Source organism: Schistocerca piceifrons, chromosome 8 (genome assembly GCF_021461385.2).
Source record: "Schistocerca piceifrons isolate TAMUIC-IGC-003096 chromosome 8, iqSchPice1.1, whole genome shotgun sequence".
NCBI classification, from domain to species: Eukaryota; Metazoa; Arthropoda; class Insecta; order Orthoptera; family Acrididae; genus Schistocerca; species Schistocerca piceifrons.
In genome coordinates, this window is record NC_060145.1 from 38,186,965 (window position 1) to 38,210,952 (window position 23,988).

General features: G+C 45.5%; 1 protein-coding gene across 2 annotated transcripts in view; it reads left to right on the forward strand.

Annotated features, from left to right (window-relative positions):
• The first annotated feature begins 362 nt into the window (after positions 1–362).
• LOC124712496 (translation initiation factor IF-2-like) overlaps positions 363–23,988 on the forward strand; it is a 131,966-nt gene continuing 108,340 nt past the window's right edge. The window contains exon 1 of one of the 2 annotated variants that reach the window (XM_047242791.1): positions 363–586. In XM_047242791.1, the coding sequence (XP_047098747.1) occupies positions 575–586 (12 nt within the window). In that variant the 5' untranslated portion in view covers positions 363–574. The remainder of the gene's footprint in view (positions 587–23,988) is intronic. The other variant, XM_047242792.1, reaches the window with a different exon arrangement.

Here is a 23,988-nt window from a genome sequence, read left to right on the forward strand (position 1 = left end):
TTGCACACGTGAGTTGCGGAAGGCCGCCGGTAGCAGCTGTGAGCTCCTTAGCGGCTGGCGGCGAACGCCTGTGTCAGCGCCGGGTTGAATAACCGCCGCTTGCTGCCGGCAACAGCGGGTGTCAAGGCAACGCTCCCCCCTCCCCCTCCGCTCTGGTGTGAGGCCCGCTGCAGCTCCGACTCCGGTGTGGGGAGCGAGCGGTGGGCGCGCCCACCGGCACCTGCTGGCAGAGGAGGAGGAGGACGGCAGTGAAGAGCAAGACGAGGCGAGGTGCGCCGAACCGGGAGGGAAGGAGACGGAGAGGCGGCGGCGAGCCTTCCCTTCCCCTCCCACCCTCCGCGGCACCCACTGCCCTGCGGCGCCTTGTTACTCTTGTTTTACGAAACGGCGAACCGAGGAACGGGTTTTAAAAGCTTTAGGCCAGCCGTCGCGCTAGACACAATATTGGCGCGCGGTCTGCGAGCAGGATCTCCCGACCAGCAAGGACTTCGCACACCACTGCAGCGCACGAGCTCTGCTGTCCGCGGGACCAAGGACGTCAAGGAGCACATTCCCGTAGGGGGTACACGTTGCCATGGGGATACAGGTAAGGGCTCCCTTCCTTAATCGTCAGTATATCTCACTGAGTTTCTTCCATATAAGTGTCTACAGAGAACTCCAAAGCTCCGTAGTGTGGCACGCAGATAGAGAAATATTTAAAATTTGTTACGAATTTCTGACAAAATTTATTATATAACATAATCGCTCTAAGAGCGATGAATTCCATTCTTTGCTTTTCAGCCGATGCGTAATAATTTTACTGATTACCTATCAGTCTTGTGAAACCTTTTCTTTTAATTTATAATTTGTGGGTAAGCCTGTCGCTAAATAAATTAACCGCAGTTGCACCTTTGACAACACAGTTGTTTACAATGTATTGTTTTCTTTGTGCAGCTGTATTCATTTGTCCATACGTCACACAAAACCAGCTGATCACGGCTTCTGTGTACATATTCGGCTGATTAAATGGTCATAAAGAAATATGAGTTGGCTCACTGAAACGCGTATATTTTGTATACCAGTTATAGCTAAATAAAGGAAACTGACGTCCCTTGTTACTTTTATACAGGTTCAAAATCCCACTTAGAATAAATTGTCATAAAATTTCTCAACTACAGAAATGACAATATTCTGACATTCCAAAGACGTATTTAGACTTCCATATACAATCTCTTATCTACATACAGCACATTAATGTTGTTACGTGGCAAACTGGCTTTTACAACACAAGGACACCTACTTGCATCTCATTGGATACGTAGCATTTTTCCATCGTCGGAAAACCTGGTCACCACGTGAATATACAGTATTACACCCTTCCCTTTCGCGGTCTTTAAAAAGTACTAATATTACATATTTTGCACTCCTTAGAATTGAAATCTTGCACTAGAAATTATAATGATTAGAGAGCTTTAAACCTATTTAAAAATATAATTTTAAAACAATAGCACATGACATCAATTCACATTTTTAATAAATTTAATGTTTTTCGCAGGAAAGATATCTGTCCAGCTTCTCTTCAAGCGTAGTAAGCTAGCTTCCATTTCTTTTGTGGGTAATCTGAGGGACTTTTTTAAATGTAATGCTCACTACGATAAGAAATTTACCGCAAATGTGAAAATATTCTAGGTAGTTCGTACTATGGTTCAGTATACTTACCCCTGTCGACTTCCAGTTAAGTGGTTTGTCTGTCATTAATGACAGCTCTCGACAAAACAATAAGCTTGCCTTCCTGATCACAAATATCTTCACGTCTTTGTAGCTGCAGGGTAACGGACAGTAACTACACTCATAGACAATAAATAAATAAAAATGAAAAATAAGCACCACGAAGGAATTATACGAATGGGAAGGAAATCGGTAGATATGATGTACATGTACAGACAAACAAATGATTACAATTGAGAAAATTGGGTGACTCACTCGTGAGAAAGAGCTTCCAAACTTGAGGATGTCAGTAAGCGTTGGTCCACCTCTGGATCTCATGCAAGCTGTTACTCGGCGTGGCACTGATTGACAGAGTTGTTGGATGTCCTCCAGAGTCATTTCGTGCCAAATTCTGTCCAATTGGCACATTAAATCGTCAAAATCTCGAGCTGGTTGGTAGGCCTTGCCCATAATGCTCCAAACGTTCGCAATTACGGAGAGATCCGGCGGCCTTGCTGGCCAGGGTAAGGTTTGGCAAACACACTAGAGACCCTCGCCGTGTGGAGGCGGGCATTATCTTGCTGAAATGTAGCCCAAGGTGGCCTGCCACGAAGGGCAACAAACCGGGGCGTAGAATATCGTCGATGTACCGCTCTGCTGTAAGGCTGCCGCGGATGACAACCAAATGGGTGCTGCTATGAAATGAAAGTATACTGCAGACTACCATTTCTGGTTGGCCCGTATGGTGAACGACAGTTAGGCTGCTACCCCACTGCTATCTGGGGCGCCTCCAGACATGTATTCCGTGGTCATCGGAACTCAGTTCGAACTGGCACTCGTCAATGAAGACAAGTCTACTCCAATCCATAAGATTCCAGGCCGAATGTGCTCGACACCTCTGTAAACGCGCTTGTCGATGTGTTGAGGTCAGTGGTAGTAGGCGCAAGGGAAGCCGTGTGTTCAGCCCTTTTTCTCTGAGCCGCCTGTTAATGGCCCTTGTGGTCACTAAAGCACCAGCTGCACGTAGGATCGACAACAATGATGAATCTGGGGCTCTGATTACCTCTCTGACGAATGCTAGGTCTTCACTCTCTGTTGTCTCTGTGGGTAGGCCGCTTCCTTTTGATGCTGTGTTCGGCCATGGTTCAGCCTTCCCAGACAGCACTATCGAATAGTGGCATCTCTCCTCTTCAAATGTCGAGCGTTTCGCCGATCACTCCAGCCGGCTTCTTTAATCCCAACTACACGACGTTGCTCCCTCTTCCGTTCATCTTTGCTACATGCACAAATTATTGACACTGTGGCTTCACGAGTTTTGTTGAATTAGGGAAAAGCTCATTGAAACTATATTCTCACTATGTGAATCCGGACACTATCTTTTCACCGGCCGTTATGTCACCGAATGAGCAAACAAGGAACATCTAGAATCTCGCTTTTAAGCGTCAACGTCTTCCTCGGACTCCGAGTTCATTAAGACAAACTGGAGGAACTCTTTGGAGTTTGGAACCTAGGAAGAAGTTATTGGCAAAGCAAAACATTGATGTGTTACTCGACAGGTCAGTCGGTAAGATTGAGACCACCTAAAAGAAAGTGTTTGTGTTTGGCTCCCGACCGCTCGCCTTCTTTTAATCAGGGACTTTCGTGAAAAGAAATACTGTTCAGGAATGTGGCTCTTTCAATGACATTAAAGCTTCCACTGTGTGGGCTTGACTATTGTGTCCCCAGAGAATTAGTATCTTTGCAGGGAAGCTACATTTGAGACTATCTTGTGTCCCCAGAGAATTAGTATCCTTGCAGGGAAGCTACATTTGAGATTGTTACCCAAAAGCCTCGCTTCATAAGTACGGTGATATCATCTTCATAATTGTCAGCAATTGCGACTTCCGTGTAGCGGCATCTTCTAAAATAAAGTTTGCAGCAGTAAGTACGGATTGACAACGAAGTCATATACCCAGATTACTGGTTTCTGTAATTAGTATATGGTCCCGGCGGAGGTTCGAGTCCTCCCTCGGGCATGGGTGTGTGTGTTTGTCGTTAGGATAATTTAGGTTAAGTAGTGTGTAAGCTTAGGGACTGATGACCTTAGCAGTTAAGTCCCATAAGATTTCACTCACATTTGAACATTTAATTAGCATAACTGAATACAACGATTCTGTGCATGAGAAAAGAATTATAGGATGAAAGTGACCTACTGTACTTTTTATACCTAAATATGGTTTCCGAAACAAAGAATAGCTTGCAACCTGTGTGTATTTCAAGTTTTGACTTATGACAGTGCAACGTCAGATGCCAATTCGAAGTCATCTCAAAAACTGAGGCTTCGTCGAGGAGTAAGTGAAAGACTCATGCTGATAATTAGTAGGCGAATCTGGAAAACAAGTTTATGCATAAGGGAGCGAGCTTCACTGAGAGACATGACTGTGACCGTATTGAGAAGGAAACTGAGATGGTCGGGATATGTACGTTAGACGCATCAATGAAGTTCTGTACTAGATTGACATAAGTATAAAGAAATAACGAGACGACAACCTGATGGCAGGTGAGTAGAAGACTTTAGAAGAAAAAACGCTGGTGCAACGTGAATGCGTGCAGCACAAGACTATAATATATAGTAAATTCTAAAGCAGGCATTTCTACATCTACAGTATCTGATCAACCTTATGAAATACGAAATTTATGATCAGATGTTAGGAGAGTCGTATACGACAGTATAAAAGGAGTGGGAGAGAATTTTGTTGTCAGCAGAGAAGAAGTAACTGCAGGGTGGGACGGACAGGAGAAAAACAAAAGAATTGTTCAAATGGCTCTGAGCACTATGAGACTTAACTGCTGAGGTCATCAGTCCCCTAGAACTTAGAACTACTTAAACCTAACTAACCTAAGGACATCACACACATCCATGCTCGAGGCAGGATTTTAACCTGCGACCGCAGCAGCAGCGCGGTTCCAGACTGTAGCGCCTAGAACCGCTCGGTCACTGCGGCCGGCTCGGACAGGAAAACTCACTTCCTTCGAATGTGGACTAGTCAGTGGATGTCACCTGGTAATAAATACACCATGAATATTTCAACGCTTCTAGATCCGCACTAGTCGACTGTTGGTGATGTGACGGGGACGTGGAAACGCGAAGGTACAACCGTAGCTAAACCAAGACCCGATCTCATATACTGACGAACGTGGACCGTCTCATGTGGCAGAAGGTTGTTTGTAAAAATCGCATGAAACCAGCGGTAGGAATCACTCGTGAGTCCCAAAGTCCTAGCAACAGACCTGCTAGCAATATGACTACCCTTGGAGGTACAATGGTCGCACAGTTCCTCACAAGCCACACATTTCTGTAGTTAGTACTAAGTGACGCTCGAGGTCGTGTAAAGACTGACGCCACTGGACAGTAGATGACTGGAAACGAGTGGTCTGGTACCATGGATCACGCTATAGCCTGTGAAAATCCGATGGATCTGTTTGCATTTGAAGTGTGCCTGAAGAACGTTAGCTGCGATCAAGCACAGTGCCAAGAATGAAGCATAGAACTGGTTCTGTTAACGTACTGATGTGTTTTAAGCGGTCAGATGTGAACCACATACTGAGCTTAAGGCAAAAGAACCGAGCACTAAATGTGGAATGATATGAACACATTTTATTGCATTAAGTAGAGGAACAATTCGAAGGCGACAACTGTCTCAGGATGACAATTCAAGCTGTCATAAACGAACATCTGTGACTCAAGGTTTGTGGACAACAATATTCTTAAAATGGACTGGCCTTCCCAGATACCCTAGAACCCAATCGAATGCCTTTGGCGTGAGTTACAACGTCGACTTTCCTCCATACTCTAAGGTACAACGTCAGAACCTACTATGGTTTAGACTTGATGAAGGCTGTGTTGCCATTCCTCCAGATACTTACAGACACCTCCCAGCAGAGTTCAGGCCGTAATAAGGTCGATGGGAGGGCTCACCATATTAATGTCCACTAATAGGTCTCTCAATACTTTTGATCAGTTGGCGTAAATCTGTACTCTGCAAGCCACCTTACAGTGCACGGTGCGTGATACACAGCGGTGCATGTCGAATTTCTGCTTCTGTTAGTGATGATGACAATGGTGATGCTTCTAAAAAACCTCCGACGCTATGCTGTATAGCTAAAATTCAAACCCAGGGAAGTATCATTTTCCATGGATATCCGCGAAGAGACTCAAGCAGCATTCATTGTAACACTTCATTAGAGTTACATAATGCAAAAAAAACTGATGACGCTGAAGTTCTCAAGACGTAGAAAGCTCTGTCGAATAGGAGAAATGCATCATCATTGGTGGATTTGGTCTGATAAGAGAGGTGCGCGTGGAGCTCTTTACACACAGAGTGTGTTTACCAGTATGTCCAGTCCACTAATCCGGGTGAACTGTGGAATACTAGAGTGTTAAGTCCCGTCGACGATAGGGTCATTAGGAACAGAGTACAAACTTGGCTAGGGGAATGAAGTCGGCTTTCTCTTTCAGATTGGAGCACGACGGTATTCGCCTTGAGTGATTGTGGGAAATGCCGAAAAGCGCAAGCGTTTTGGACGAAAGAGGATCTGAATGGCAGCCGTGCTGATTGCGGATCTGAGTTGAGGAAATAAGGTGCGTCGATATACATCCACCCTTGAGGACAGGACATTGTGGTCCATATGGTTTCTTTCGTGCCGGCCGGTGTGGCCGAGCGGTTCTAGGCGCTTCAGACTGGAACCGCGCGACCGCTACGGTTGCAGGTTCGAATCCTGCCTCGGGCATGGATGTGTGTGATGTCCTTAGGTTAGTTAGGTTTAAGAAGTTCTAAGTTCTAGGGGACTGATGACCTCAGATGTTAAGTCCCATAGTGCTCAGAGCCATTTTTTGTTTCTTTCGTGTGCTGTGTGCGCTGTTTCATCGATAGTAACGTTTCTTTACCTTTTCGTGTCCAGAAATCAATCATAGTCTTTCGGCCCAGCATTGGGCTACGACCAGGGCTTCTTCCTCGTCCAGCGATATATTGTCGAGGTTGCATATGTAGGGACAGTTTTGACAGGCTAGGAGGTGTTACATATCTTCCACAGCACCACAGTCGCACTTGTCGTCTTTCACGTTACCCTGACTCCACCCGATCATGTTTGTTTCTACTGGGGCCACCCCTGTTCTCATGCCTTTCAGGGTCCTCTATGTCTTCCAGTTTGTTGCGCTGTCGCCAGGCACTACCTATGTGTTGGATTGTCATGTGTTGGTTCTTCAATGGCCGTACTTAAGTATCTTTTACGAGATCTGAGTCGTCCAATCTCGCACGTAGTGTCAAAGACAGGATGTGATCATCATTTTATACTGCATGGTAGACTGTATCGATCTGAAACTTATCCCTCAACAAGGTGGTTTCAGACCTTGCAAGTGATGTACCAGTCAAATCCTGTAACTGAAAGAACATAATAACACCAAAATGGTATTATGCTAATCATGTGCACATTGAACGCAGACTCACTGTACACCTTTGCATTTGACGTGTTAAGCGAAGCTCCTTGCCGAACGAGCTATTTGGAGCCTCAAGCGATAATCACTTAATGTGATAACACAATACGTTTATTTTATTCGTCCGTCAGACTAGTGTTTTCTATTAACCCTTGGAACTACGCCCGCATCTCGTGGTCGTGCGGTAGCGTTCTCGCTTCCCACGCCCGGGTACCCGGGTTCGATTCCCGGCGGGGTCAGGGATTTTCTCTACCTCGTGATGGCTGGGTGTTGTGTGCTGTCCTTAGGTTAGTTAGGTTTACGTAGTTCTAAGTTCTAGGGGACTTATGACCACAGCAGTTGAGTCCCGTAGTGCTCAAAGCCTTGGAACTACTCTTTTCGATCATTACTGTCAGCATCAGACGTGGTTCACTCCATCACAGTTATTTCAAGCTCAATTCAAAGACGTTACATCACATGTAAAATAAGTCAGCCAATGAGCGGCTACTCAAGAATGTAACTGCGTCACGTGAAGTAAGCATCAATAAGTCAGTTACAATTAATGAAATGTTACGGGCTATTACGCCGAGGTCGAATGGATTTCAGATTAAAACCTGACTTTTCGTATCAACTGCGGAAGACATTTTCGAGGGGGATCGTAGCTTTATTGAATGTCCCATTCACACCCTGGCTTGCTACTGACTACAGTAAAATTCCGCTTCCGCGAACTTCCGCACAGTGGCGTGACGTCAAATGTTTTGAATACACGAGGTTGGTCGTTGTCGATTGCCGTCGTCCGCTATTGCTATTATCCCATAGTGGAAAACTGGTACACATCTTCTTCAACACCGGAAGCCAAATGTCATTCAATTTCACGCTCTCCTCCCTCCTACTGAAATTGCCGGCCGCTGTGGCCGAGCGGTTCTAGACGCTTCAGTCCGGAACCGCGCTGCTGCTGCGGTCGCAGGTTCGAATCCTGCCTCGGGTATGGATATGTGTGATGTTCTTAGGTTAGTTAGTTTTAAATAGTTCTAAGTCTAGGGGACTGCTGACCTCAGATGTTAAGTCCCATAGTGCTTAGAGCCATCTGAACCTACTGAAATTCCTGGGGTGTTTTGCGATCTTCTTGGCATCTCTGTATAGCCTCTCAGGGTAAGAGATTGCAAAAAACCCCAGCACTTTCCGTAGGATGGACGAGGGCGTGAAATAGAATGACAATGGCATTCTGGTGCTGAAGATGTGTACCAGTTTTCTACCATGGGACGATAGCAACAGTGGACGACAACAATCGACAACGTCCGATTGCGCTCGCGTACTCAAAATATGTATCGTCGCGCCACTGCACATAAGCTCGAAGTGGAATTTTGCTGTAGTCAGTAGCGAGACAAGGTGTGAATCGGACAATCAACAAAGCTACGATCCCCCTTGAAAATTTCCTCCGCAGCTGGAAACGAAAGGTCGGGTTTTAAAGCGAAATCTATTCGACCACAGCATAACAGCCCAAAACATTTTATTTCAAATGGTTAAAATGGCTCTGAGCACTACGGGAGTTAACATTTGAGGTCATCAGTCCCCTAGAACTTAGAACTACTTAAACCTGACTAAGCTAAGGACATCACACACATCCATTCCCGAGGCAGGATTCGAACCTGCGACCGTAGCAGTCGCGCGGTTGCGAACTGAAGCGCCTAGAGCCGCTAGGCCACACTGGCCGGCAAAAACATTTTATTAATTGTGACATTTCCGGCCATGAAAATTTACATTTTACAGTGAGTCAGTTGCATCTTAAATGTAGCTACGCTGTGATTAATTTACTGAACATACGTTTTAACCATTCGACAAGAGCCCACTGACCCCCGCAGATAAAATAAGTTTGGTGGGTAGTCAACTACTTGAGATGTCAATCATTGAATCTACAGACCAGTTGTCCCTGTGGTAAACTGCGGTTTCGTATTGTCGACAAATCCTTTACAATTCTTTTCCCAGCCAACTTGATTTGGGTTTCCCGGTCAGTAGCACAGGCGAATTCCGAATGAGTCATTCCGCAATTCGGTAAGCATAGCTTCCCACAAATTTATCATATTGAGCTACTGTACTTCTCCCATTACACCTATGTCCAAGCAAAGCTATACACGGGAAATAGCTTGATGGAAGCTTTCTCCACTGTTGAAAGATCTAACATTCTTTTATTTAACAATATCCTACATCCTTATTAAAAAAAAAAACACTCCGTCTACAGACCACAAGTGGCTCATCGGGACCATCCGACCGTTGAGTCATCCTCAGTCGAGGATGCGAATAGGAGTGGCGTGGGGTCAGCACATCGCTCTCCCGGTCGTTATGATGGTATTCTTGACCGAAGCCGCTACTATTCGGTTGAGTAGCTCCTCAATTGGCATCACGAGGCTGAGTGCACCCCGAAAAATGGGAACGCGCATGGCGGCCTGGATGGTCACCCATCCAAGTGCCGACCACGCCCGACACCGCTTAACTTCGGTGATCTCACAGGAACCGGTGTAGCCACTGCGGCAAGGTCGTTGCCGACATCTTTATGAAACATCCTTTAATTTTTTCTGCAAAGGACGGATTTCCAGCGCTATTAGGGAGAGTCTTTAATGCAAGTTATCGCCACTTCATCCTGTTATCCTACACGATCTAAACCAACAAATAACAACAATTTCAGCTGTTATCACAACATACTGCCACCATCCAGTGCAATTATCATTATAGAATCAATGGAAATTGACACTCTTGGCGCAGAATCATACTACGACTTCACTGGCGGCTAGTTGCTGCCTGTCGACGGTATTGTTATTCGTGCCCCTCCACTCATTAATCACTGACAATCACTGGAGTATCAGAAGCAGCCATAGGACCTTCTCTAATTGCCATTAATTGTACAGTAGTTAATTTAGTTCTTTTGCAAAGCCATGTAGAGCTGTTTTGGACACGGTATCTGCTGTGATTTGAAGTATGGTCCATTTATCTTTAACTCTGTTTCAACTTCGTTTCTACTTGCCTGTGATCCTACAGGTGACAAATGGATATATACATGGCACTCAAATTTACGTGATCGGGAGTTCCTTTTGGAAAACCATACAAGCAAGCTAGTCAGAGAAACAGAGCATAGAGCTTGTCCAGTTTCTGGACAGGTTGCTTAATATCAAAAAATGGGACGGCACAACAGTGGAAAAGGTGAAATATTTCTCCTACCCAGGAAGTAAGGCGAAGCGGGGAGGCCGAAAAGACAACGTACCTATCAGATGTAGATTAGCCCGGCCGAAGGACATTTTCTTCAATAAAATGGCTCTATTGATATCAGATATCAGAATGGATATCATTAACAATTTCCTGAAATTGTGCATCTGGAGCAAAGCGTGAAGGTGAAAGCTCGTTCTTCGTAAAGCTGAAGGAAAAACGGAAGCATTTGAAATGTAGCATTGTTTCGAATTGTTACAAATTAATCGGACAGATAAATTACGAAACGAGGAAGAACTGTAAGGGACAACTGAGGAAAGAAGTGTTTGGAAGATCCTTACCACAAGAAGGGACAACTCAGTGTGGCATCCTATACATCATCCAGAAATAACTAACTTGGTCTTGCAATGATAAGTAGAGGGGAAAAATATTAAAGACAGACCAAGAACAAACTAAACAAAACAAATTGTAGATGACTATACACAAGACAGCACAAGTTGGAGATAAGAACTAAAACAGTCGAAAGAACAATGACTGTATCAAACATGATTCAAGAGCCATTTCGCCAGACGCTGCTGAACACGAATAAGCGAGCGACGAGATCCATTACTGTTCCACTACGCTATTGGCGATAAATCACTAGGAATAGTAAGAACCATCAAATATCTGGGAATAACCGTCCGAAGAGCCGTTAAGTGCAATGAACACATAAAAACAGGTGTAAGAAAGAACATGTTTCGTTGAGATTCTAACAGTACCACCATTTGCAAAGTAGGTTAGAAATTAGATTAATAATGTTGCTCACGTAGCTTATGTTCGCTTTATCGTGCAACAACAAAGTTATTGACTGTGAATGGTGTCGTCTGAATGGAAATAATGATGTCACTGTAAAAAAGTCATTAATTTTGGCACTTATCTTGAATGGATTCTCACGTAGAATTCGTCGAAGATATTGTGGCTCATCTTGTTGATTCTAGGGTGATTCCACTTTCACTGCTAGGAGGTCCAGATCTGTATTTTAGCAATATTTGAAGACCTAACAAATGTGTTTTTCAGGAAATTCTTAATAATCAAAGAATCCCAGATCAGAACAATGGTATGGTATAAATAATTTTTAACTTGCTGTTCACGATCCACATTTTTATTAAACTCTTGTAAATTAACATATACTTGTTCTTAATTGTCACATCATCAAGAAAACAGTTTTGTATCAATCTTCATACATCTAATTTCCACTTTAACCAAACACAAGACTTAAGTGTTCTTTTACAAAGCGAAATAACAACTTCTGCAAAGTGAAACAAAGACTGCTCTGTGCGCATTCGCGCCAAAACGGTTACAAGTAAGTCAAAGATTATGAAAGTCTCACAGAAATGAATACACACAAGAACCATATCACTGTAATATATCGATACATCGGAGTATTTATATTTTTGTTACTTCGCAGTAAAGTATTAGGATCATACTGGTATTGAGAACTGGGGTTGGAGTACCGTAATGGTCACGTAAATAAGGAACCATTACAAGATTCACTGGAAGAATCTTAAGAAAATGTATTTCATCCTCAAAAGAAGAGGCTTAGAAAATATATGGACAACAGATTGCTGAGTATTGCTATTAGGCAGAGATACATGCTGGGTAGCATTAATGGAAGAGATAGAGAAGATTCGAAGAAGAGCGATACATTTCGTCACGGCATTCTTAAGTAAGTGCGAGGGCGTTACAGAGAGGTTCTATTGACAGACGCTACAAGGGAGGTGTTCTGCGTCACGGAGAGGTTCGCTGTCGCAAGAAGAGTCAGTTGGGCAACATATTACTTTCTCCCGCACTGATCTTGCGAAATGAAAACGACAAAAAAATCACAGAAATTAGAGTTCCTAGGGAGATTTATCGACACCATACGCCAGTGGAACACGGAATGAGGGAAAAAGCAGTGGTGCCACAAGTAACCTCCGCCACACACTATAAGGTCACTAGCAGGGTGTAAACGTACATGAGGACGTGAACTGCAAGTGGTAAGTAGTTTGTTGTTGTTGTGGTCTTCAGTCCTGAGACTGGTTTGATGCAGCTCTCCATGCTACTCTATCCTGAGCAAGCTTCTTCATCTCCCAGTACGTACTGCAGCCTACATCCTTCTGAATCTGCTTAGTGTATTCATCTCTTGATCTCCCTCTACGATTTTTACAATCCATGCTGCCCTACAATGCTAATTTTGTGATCCCTTGATGTCTCAGAACATGTCCTACCAACCGGTCCCTACTTCTTGTCAAGATGTGCCACAAACCCCTCTTCTCTCCAATTCTATTCAATACCTCCTCATTAGTTATGTGATCTACCCATATAATCTTCATCATTCTTCTGTAGCACCACATTTCGAAAGCTTTTATTCTCTTCTTGTCCAAACTATTTATCGTCCACGTTTCCCTTTCTTTCAAGACACTGTCCATTCCGTTCAACTGCTCTTCCAAGTCCTTTGCAGTCTCTGACAGAATTACAATGTCATCGGCGAACCTCAAAGTTTTTATTTCTTCTCCATGGGTTTTAATACCTACTCCGAACTTTTCTTTTGTTTCCTTCACTGCTTGCTCAATATACAGATTAAATAACATCGGGGAGAGGGTAAGTAGTACCAACCGCAAATGATGAGACTCCGTACAGATGTGTTGGTCAGTGTCTAGTATGCCCATAAATGGCGTCACGTCGCTGTCCTTAGTTCTGAGACCACAGTGAGCGCATAAAGATGCTTAGGAAGTAACGTACCCCACCAAGTATGTATGGTGGTAAGAGATTTCGCCTGATTTCATGCAATCCCGCATAACATATGTGTCATGCGTTCCTTCCTCGTGATAACGCTCGGCCGCACACTGCAGAGGCAATAAAGAACCTCCTACAGCGTTTTAGATGCCAAGTGTTCGATGACCCACCATAAAGCTCCCACTTGGCTCCTTCAGAGTTCATCTCTTTTGAAATCAACCGCTGTCTATGAAGATAATATTTTGGGACAGACAACGAGATACAGTCCAGCGTAGATAATTGTCGGAAATCACAGGAGGCTGCCTTCTATGACGAGGGTACTGAAAAGTTGGTACAGCGCTACGATAAATGTCTAAGTCGGAGCGGCGACTATACAGAGAAGTATCAGGGAGGTGTAGCTAACTGTTGCAAATAAAACAGTTTAGATTTTCATTGGTGTTTCCTTTTCCCGACCGATCGTTTCTTACTTTCCGACCAGCCCTCCTAAGTTTTGTCGTCACAGGACGCCGCATATGGCATTTGCCGCTATGGGGGCGGATGAGCCGCAGCGGAGTGTGGCAACTGTCCTCCGTGGGCGTGCTGCTATGTTTTGGCTGCGCCGCTGCCGGGTTGGGCAACCGCGCCGTGCGTCTCGAGTTGGCCCCCGTTCGTCAGTCTGCAGACGGTCCGCACGCACGACTGCACGCGTTTACGCAACTCGGATTGCTGGGCCACCCTTCACCCGGCTTCCTTGAGTGTGATGTCGGACGTTACGTGTTGGCTGAGGGCCCTAGGAGGTTCTTACCCTGGCTGCCTCTCCTGCTGCAAACGTATCGCCCACAGAATTTTTCACGAGACACCGACTATACAGCGCGTTGGAAAAGCAGTCATCTAGATCTACATGATTACTCTGCAATTCACATTTAAGTGTTTGGCAGAGGGTTCATCGAACCACAATCATACTATCTTCCTACCATTCCACTCCCGAACAGCGCGTGGGAAAAACGAACACCTAAACCTTTCTGTTCGAGCTCTGATTTCTCTTATTTTATTTTGATGATCATTCCTACCTATGTAGGTTGGGCTCAACAAAATATTTTCGCATTCGGAAGAGAAAGTTGGTGACTGAAATTTCGTAAATAGATTTCGCCGCGACGAAAAACGTCTTTGCTTTTATGACTTCCATCCCAACTCGCGTATAATATCTGCCACACTCTCTCCCCTATTACGTGATAATACAAAACGAGCTGCCCTTTTTTTGCACCCTTTCGATGTCCTCCGTCAATCCCACCAGGTAAGGATCCCACACCGCGCAGCAATATTCTAACAGAGGACGAACGAGTGTAGTGTAAGCTGTCTCTTTAGTGGACTTGTTGCATCTTCTAAGTGTCCTGCCAATGAAACGCAACCTTTGGCTCGCCTTCCCCACAATATTGTCTATGTGGTCTTTCCAACTGAAGTTGTTCATAATTTTTACGCCCAGGTACTTAGTTGAATTGACAGCCTTGAGAATTGTACTATTTATTGAGTAATCGAATTCCAACGGATTTCTTTTGGAACTCATGTGGATCACCTCACACTTTTCGTTATTTAGCGTCAACTGCCACCTGCCACACCATACAACAATCTTTACTAAATCGCTTTACAACTGATACTGGTTTTCGGATGACCTTACTAGACGGTAAATTACAGTATCATCTGCGAACAACCTAAGAGAGCTGCTCAGATTGTCACCCAGGTCATTTATATAGAGCAGGAACAGCAGAGGTCCCAGGACGCTTCGCTGGGGAACACCTGATATCACTTCAGTTTTACTCGATGACTTGCCGTCTATTACAACGAAATGCGACCTTCCTGACAGGAAATCACGAATCCAGTCGCACAACTGATATGATACCCCATAGGCCCGCATCTTGATTAGAAGTCGCTTGTGAGGGACGGTGTCAAAAGCTTTCCGGAAATCTAGAAATACGGAATCAACTTGAGATTCCCTGTCGATAGTGGCCATTACTTCGTGCGAATAAAGAGCTAGCTGCGTTGCATAAGAACGATGTTTTCTGAAACCATCAGTATCTTCCACATGGATGAAGTTTTAAAGTTGGGCTGAATTTTAGCTTCTGCAGCGAAACTAAACCCTTACTTAGGCGCCGGCCGCGGTGGCCGTGCGGTTCTGGCGCTGCAGTCCGGAACCGTGGGACTGCTACGGTTGCAGGTTCGAATCCTGCCTCGGGCGTGGGTGTGTGTGATGTCCTTAGGTTAGTTAGGTTTAAGTAGTTCTAAGTTCTAGGGGACTTATGACCTAAGATGTTGAGTCCCATAGTGCTCAGAGCCATTTGAACCATTTGCACCTTACGTAGGCGTAACATGTAAGTAGCCGGTTCACATTGTTGCCAGTAGGCGTCTTCATATTGCTGCTGGCTCACTTTCAGTACCCAGGATGCATCCAGTCAGTACGGTGACATCAGTGCGACAAAAACAGTTTCCCAACCAGTGTCTTGAAACTCCTGGTGCCATTGTCTAACGCCTTGAACCATATCACGTACTGTGTCTATACACTGGACTCCGCGTAATCGTAACTGAATGCCACCTGCAGAAATAGAGAACGCAAAATGTCACTGCTAGTTGTCTTACGGTTATCTCGACTCGACACATGGGTAATGAAGTAGGGGGCAAGCGAAATAGCAGGAAACGGAGCCTCTAGCGGCAGCACATGAACCGGGAACATATATCTAACACGAAGGTGAAACTATGTCGTCGATTCATAAGCTAAAAGTTATCGCAAGTCTGTATCTTCATTCATACAGAAGATAAACTCATATGAAACAGAGCGAATCTTTTTTTGGAAATTTGTGGCAAGGTACTATGGGACCCTAGGCTTACAAACTACTTAACCTTAGTTAAACTAACTTACGTTAAGGACAACACACACACACACACACCCATGCCCGAGGCAGGACTCGAACCTCCGACGGGGGCAGCCTCACGAACCGTGACTAGGTGCCAAGACCGCACGGCTACCCCGCGCGGCCGAAGCATTTTGAAATATCCTTTGGCTATTCCCTATATATATACCATTATCTCCTAGAATTGGCGACTGCTACGTATCTTTTACTCGTTATCATGTACCTAATGAAGAATTCCGTCTCTTAAATTGTGGGTAACTCGCATAACGGTTCCTATGGACTCTACACGTAATACAGTGAAGAGCCAAAGGTACTGGTACATGTACGTAACATCGTGTAGGCCCCCCGCGAGCACGCAGAAGTACCGCAACACGACGCGGCATGGACTAGACTAATGTCTGAAGTAGTGCTGGAGGGAACTGACACCATGAACCCTGCAGGGCTGACCATAAATCCGTAATACTATGGAGGGGGGGAGGGGGTGGAGCCCTCTTCTGAACAGCACTTTGAAAACATGGGGAGTTTGGTGGCCAGCGGATGTACTTAAACTCAGAAGTGTGTTCCTGGTGCCATTCTGGACTTGTGGGGTGTCGCATTGTCCTGCTGGAATTGCCCAAGTCTATCGGAATGCGCAATGGACATGAATGGAGGCGGCTGGTTAGACAGCATGATTATGTACCTGTCACGTGTCAAGTCGTATCCACCCGTATCAGGAGTCCCATATCACTCCAACTGCACACGCCCCACACCATTACAGAGCCTCCACCAGCTTCAACAGTCCCCTGCTGACATGCAGTGTCCATGGACTCATGAGGTTGTCTCCATATTCGTATACGTCCATCCGCACGATACAATTTGAAGCGAGACTCCTCCGACCAGGCAACACGTTTTCAGTGATCAACAATCCAATATCGATGTTGACGGGCCCAGGCGAAGCGTAAAGCTTTGTGCCGTGAGTGATCAAGGATACACGAGTCACCCTTCGGCTCCGAAAGTCTATATCGATGATGTTTCGTTGAATGGGTCGATCCCTGACTTTCTTGATGGCTTAACATTGAAATCTGCGGCAATATGCGGAACGGTTGCCCTTCTGTCACTTTGAACTATTCTCTTCAGCGTCGTTGGTCCCGTTCTTGCAGGATTTTTTTCCGGCCGCACCGATGTCGTAGATTTGATGTTTTACCGGATTCCTGTTACTCACGGTACACTCGTGAAATGGTCGCACGGAAAAATCCCCACTTCATCGCTACCGTGGAGATGCTGTGTCCCATCGCTTGTGCGGCGACTGTAACACCACGTTCAAACTTACTTAAGTCTTGACAACCTGCCACTGTAGCAGCCTTAAGCGATCTAACAACTACGCAGCGCCATATTCTGCCCGTATATACATCTCTGTGTTTGAATACGCATGGCTATACCATTTTCTTTGGCGCTTCTGTGTAAAATAGATTTTTTGTGATCGTCAAATATAGTACTAACGTACACTGTCCCATCAAAAATACCATACACGTCAGTTTAACGGGAATTGACCAGTAGATGTCATTTGAGGTGAACAAGCCAGTATAAAACGAAGCACGTCAGTCTAGAAGCAGTAGGAGCAGAGTGGGTCGGTCATTAGAGCTCAGTATGTTCAAAAGTGGACAAGTAATTGGATGTCACTCGAGTATCAAATCCATCAGGGACATTTCAGCCAATCTAAAGCTGCCCATGTCGATTTCTGGAGATGTGACTATGGAGTAGAAACGAGAAGGATCAACCACAGCTTAACCCAGAACAGACAAACGTCTTGTACTGATGGCCAGAGACTGTGCAGCATAGCGGAGGGTGAATGAAAGAAACAGCGTGAACCCGCGAAAGCATTCATTCACGAGTTTCCGAAATGCTACGATCAGTCCAGCTAGCGCAATGACTGTGTCTAGGGAGTTATAAAGAATGGATTACAACGATATAGCCATTCGTGATAACTCACATATTTCTGTAGCCAAAGCTGAGTGACAGTGAGATATTGCAGAGAGTGACACCACTTGACAGAGAAAGATTGGAAACGAGTGTTTTGGAGTGATGGATCACACTATATCCAGTGGCAATCCGATGGGAGGGTTTTGGTTTGGCAAATGCCTGGACAGTGTTGCCTGAGGCCATGTGCGGTGCCAACAGTGAAGTACGGAGGTATTCTTACGGTATGGAGCCCTTTTTTTCATGTTTATGTAACTGTCCCTCATGGCGCGTAAGGAAACGTCAATGCGGAAAGGTAGTAACACGTTTACAGCACTCTGAACTGCGCAGAGTAGAGTAAAAGTTCGAAGACTATCATTCTTTGTATCAGCATGACAATGCACCGTGTCATAAAGCAGCATCTGTGAGGCAGTCGTTTGTGGATAAAAACATTCCGGAAATCGACTATCCTGCCCAGAATCTTGGCCAGAACCTAATGGAATATCTCTGCGATGAGATCGAGTGTCGACTTCGGTCCAGACGCCAGAGTGCGACATCACTCACTTCTCTGGTTTCTGCTGTTGAGGAAGAATAGGCCGCCATTCCCCCACAGACATTCAGACACCTCACTGAAAGTGTCCCCAGCCGAGCTGAAGCCGTTATAAAGGCGAAGTGTGGGCACAGTCCACATTAGTGTCCACTAATAGGCGTCCGGATACTTTAGAGCAGATAGTGTATACTTGCATTGCCACTACAGTATAGTGGCGCGGTGCATCTCGAGCCACACAATGCGCCTTGTGTGCAGTTTTCTGGCTGTCAAAATGCCTCGATGGATTTTACACAGCTTGAACTACGCGCGAATTTTCACTTTACGGCAATAAGCGCCGACAATGCACAGTTGCGCGTCGCAATGGGGTACATTGCAGTCGAGTCACTCGAACACTCAGACGTTATCAAATGGTTCAAATGGCTCTGAGCACTATGGGACTTGACTTCTGAGGTCATCAGTCCCCTAGAACTTAGAACTACTTAAACCTAACTCACTTAAGGACATCACACACATCCATTCCCGAGGCAGGATTCGAACCTGCGACCGTAGCGATCTCGCGGTTCCAGACTATAGCGCCTAGAAACGCTCAGCCACTCCGGCCGGCTCAGACGTTATCGCCAGACACGAAACAATGAGTATTGTCGTAACGCTCGCGCATACTCTAAAATACCAACTGGTGACAAATAGGTAAAAATAATGGCTCGCAGATATAGGCAACAGAGCTGCGTACTATCTTTTTGGAGACAGTTACGAGGGCTACGCCAACCTAGAAAGTACGCAGTCGCCTTCGAACGATCAATTTGGCCTCTATGAGTTCATTTCGACCAACGGTACAAGTCACCTTCAACAGTGGTTCAAAATGGCTCTGAGCACTATGGGACTTAACTTCTGAGGTCATCAGTCCCCTAGAACTTAGAACTACTTAAACCTAACTAACCTAAGGACATCACACACATCCATGCCCGAGGCAGGATTCGAACCTGCGACCGTGGCGGTCGCGCGGTTCCAGACTGTAGCGCCTAGAACCGCTCGGCCACTCCGGCCGGCCCTTCAACAGTGGTGCGCGAATAACGTTGGTAAGGAAAGACCTAGACTAGAACTTGTATTATTGGCATCCGCTTATCTTCACTGAAAGTGCTGGATTTATTTGATGCCTGATTACTGTTGTAGGAGGAGGATCCAAGCACATGATAATGAACGGTATCTCGTTAGGTTTTTATTTTACTGAAACATGTTTCTAGTATCGCATCGTCTCGAATATTTTACAGAAGAATGTAAAGGCTGATTCGAACGGCTTCGAGGAAGGTCAGTTAGGGTTCCGAAAAAATGCAAGAACACGCGAGTTCATATTGAACCTACGATATTTCTCAGAAGTGTGATTGATGCAATGAAAACCTACGGTTATTGCATTTGTAGAAGACAAAAAGATTTTGGCACTGTTGACTCCAATACTGTCTTTGAAATAGTCCAGGTAGCGCGGGTAAAATACAGGGAGGGATACATTATCTACAAAATGTACAGAAACCAGACTGCAGTTTCAAGAGTTAGATGGTATAAAATCAAAGGTGTAAGAGATGGATGTAGCCTTTCCCTGATGCTATTCAATATGTAGGTTGAGCATTCGGTATAGAACGTCGAGAAGAAATTTAAAATTCAAGGAGAAGACGTAAAACCATTGCACTTTGCTGGTGAAATTGTAATTCTGCCAAAGACGGCAAAAGACTTGGAAGAGCATTTTAAGGGGATGGACAGTGTCTTGAAAAGAGGTTATAAGATGAAAAGCAACGAAAATAAAACAAAAGAAATCTAATGTAACCGAACTGAATCAGCTGATGCTGATAGAATTATGCCAGGAAATGAGACACTGAAAGCTGCCCATGAGTCCGCACTATTTGGGCAGTAAAATAAATTATGGCGAGAAAAGTATGGAGGATATTCGAGGGTAATCCCAAAAGTCAGGTCTCATATTTCTCTTATAAGTACATAGACATGTTTATTTCTACAGCGGTTTACATCAGCTTACAACTTGAACATTTAGCAATTTTTTCGACATAATCACCATTTCCGTCGATGCGTTTTTGTAGACACTGTGGCAGTTTTTGTATGCCCATGTCATACCAGCTCACAGCCATGCTGTTCAGAACGTTATGAACCTCTTCTTTCACCTCGTCGTCGGAGCTGAATCGCTGGGGCCACAATTATCGCTGACAGGTACTGTGAGACTCTGAAAAAACTCAAATGGGGAATTCAGAACCGTAGAAGAGGAATGTTGAGCAAGGGCGTACACATTCTCCATGACAACGCTCGCCCACACATCGCTCGGCAAACCGTTTCTCACCTGCAACAGTTTCAGTGGAACATAATCACTCTATATTCGTCGCTTGGCTCCCAGTAACTATCACCTGTTCCATAGGTTAAAAAAGCATTTGGCCGGAAAGCGATTCATCTCCGACGACGAGGTGCAAGAAGTGGTTCATAACTTTTTCTGAACAGTATGGCGGCGAGCTGGTATGACATGGGCATACAAAAACTGCCACAGCGTGTACAAAAATGCTTCGACAGTAATGGTGATTATGTCGAAAAATAACTAAATCTTCAAGCCGTAAACTGATGTAAACCATTGTAGGAATAAACAGGTCTACGTACTTATAAAAAAACAGGAGACCTTGGGGGATTACCCTCGTAAATTTCAGACTGAGAACAATAAGAAAATCGTTTATAATGAAGAAAAATTTGTTAACATAGAATACAAACTTAAATGTTAGGAAGTTTTCATGAAAATATTTGGAGTGTAGTCTTGCACGGAACTGAAACTAGGGCGATACTCGGTTCTGACGAGAAGAGGACGGAAGGCTCAGAAATGCGGTCTACCGAAGAATGTTGAAAATTACGTCGGTAGACCGAGTAAGTAATGAGGAAGTACTGAATCAAATTGGAGGGTTAAGGAATGTGTGGGACATCTTGATTAACATAAGATATATGTTGATAGGACATATTGTGAGCCATCAAGGGTTCAGTAATTTGGTACTGGAGGCAAGTGTGGAATACCAAGGCTGGAAAATGCAATGTAGGTTGCATTATTCATGCGGAGATTAAGAACCTTGCACAGTACAGACTATCGTCGAGTGCTGATGAAACCAGTGTTCGAATTGAAGAACGCACCGAAAACAAGATTTATTCTTGCAGCCCCTAGTCCACACAAGATAGCAGATAAGGAAGAGCCGCAAAACTTTCATGAGCTGTTTGGAAAGCCGCAGATTCACAAAAGCAAGACGAGGCGTGGTTTATTATTACCATGAAAGTCACGAACAGTTGCTGAAAAAGAGAGAGCTGCGCCTTGTATGACAGCACAGCGTTTGTGAGTCCCGCTCAACAGAAAGGGACGGCCACCTTTCTGTTTGGAGGCAGGAAAAGTTCACTTTCGCTCTCGTTTCTGGCGGAGATGCAGCATCAGCCGCGCGTCCCGGCTCTCTACCGCAGTCGATGCGCTGCTATCCAGGCGCGCTGAATATCATTTCACAAAACCATTACCGATATCTTTCTTGATTTTTAAAGAGTAATTTTGGCAGCTAATATTCTGTGGACGAATTTTTAATCACAGGCTATCCGCTAGTTCTAATTGAACGACGATAGACAACAGTTTGTGTTACACACATATCTTCCAGCTGTATAGTCTGTAACTGCATGAAAAGTTCGTATAGAAGCACCTTCGCTCCCTTTTCTCAAAATGCCACTACCGTCTACGGATGAACGAAGAACATAACTGAGCTTTGCTTTCAGCCGAAACTAAACGCTCCTGACGACACTTTCAAATCCAAGCAAGAAATTATGCGTGAAAGGAACTGCCTATATTATTACTAGCAATGAGTGACACACAAGTAGCATTCTTGGTCTACTTTGTTTTCTTTATGTAGCAGTGATGACTTAAAGGTTCTTTTAAATTACCGATACCAGTCACAAACTTTGACAACTACACTCCTGGAAATGGAAAAAAGAACACATTGACACCGGTGTGTCAGACCCACCATACTTGCTCCGGACACTGCGAGAGGGCTGTACAAGCAATGATCTCACGCACGGCACAGCGGACACACCAGGAACCGCGGTGTTGGCCGTCGAATGGCGCTAGCTGCGCAGCATTTGTGCACCGCCGCCGTCAGTGTCAGCCAGTTTGCCGTGGCATACGGAGCTCCATCGCAGTCTGTAACACTGGTAGCATGCCGCGACAGCGTGGACGTGAATCGTATGTGCAGTTGACGGACTTTGAGCGAGGGCGTATAGTGGGCATGCGGGAGGCCGGGTGGACGTACCGCCGAATTGCTCAACACGTGGGGCGTGAGGTCTCCACAGTACATCGATGTTGTCGCCAGTGGTCGGCGGAAGGTGCACGTACCCGTCGACCTGGGACCGGACCGCAGCGACGCACGGATGCACGCCAAGACCGTAGGATCCTACGCAGTGCCGTAGGGGACCGCACCGCCACTTCCCAGCAAATTAGGGACACTGTTGCTCCTGGGGTATCGGCGACGACCATTCGCAACCGTCTCCATGAAGCTGGGCTATGGTCCCGCACACCGTTAGGCCGTCTTCCGCTCACGCCCCAACATCGTGCAGCCCGCCTCCAGTGGTGTCGCGACAGGCGTGAATGGAGGGACGAATGGAGACGTGTCGTCTTCAGCGATGAGAGTCGCTTCTGCCTTGGTGCCAATGATGGTCGTATGCGTGTTTGGCGCCGTGCAGGTGAGCGCCACAATCAGGACTGCATACGACCGAGGCACACAGGGCCAACACCCGGCATCATGGTGTGGGGAGCGATCTCCTACACTGGCCGTACACCACTGGTGATCGTCGAGGGGACACTGAATAGTGCACGGTACATCCAAACCGTCATCGAACCCATCGTTCTACCATTCCTAGACCGGCAAGGGGACCTGCTGTTCCAACAGGACAATGCACGTCCGCATGTATCCCGTGCCACCCAACGTGCTCTAGAAGGTGTAAGTCAACTACCCTGGCCAGCAAGATCTCCGGATCTGTCCCCCATTGAGCATGTTTGGGACTGGATGAAGCGTCGTCTCACGCGGTCTGCACGTCCAGCACGAACACTGGTCCAACTGAGGCGCTAGTTGGAAATGGCATGGCAAGCCGTTCCACAGGACTACATCCAGCATCTCTACGATCGTCTCCATGGGAGAATAGCAGCCTGCATTGCTGCGAAAGGTGGATATACACTGTACTAGTGCCGACATTGTGCATGCTCTGTTGCCTGTGTCTATGTGCCTGTGGTTCTGTCAGTGTGATCATGTGATGTATCTGACCCCAGGAATGTGTCAATAAAGTTTCCCCTTCCTGGGACAATGAATTCACGGTGTTCTTATTTCAATTTGCAGGAGTGTATTCTGTTACTTATTTATTTAGCGACATGTTTCGAGGGCATACCTCATCTTCAGGCATTACAAAAACAACTTTACAATAGGGTCATACTGATGTTACATAGTCTTTTTATAAGTGCTGTGGACATGCTTTGGAAG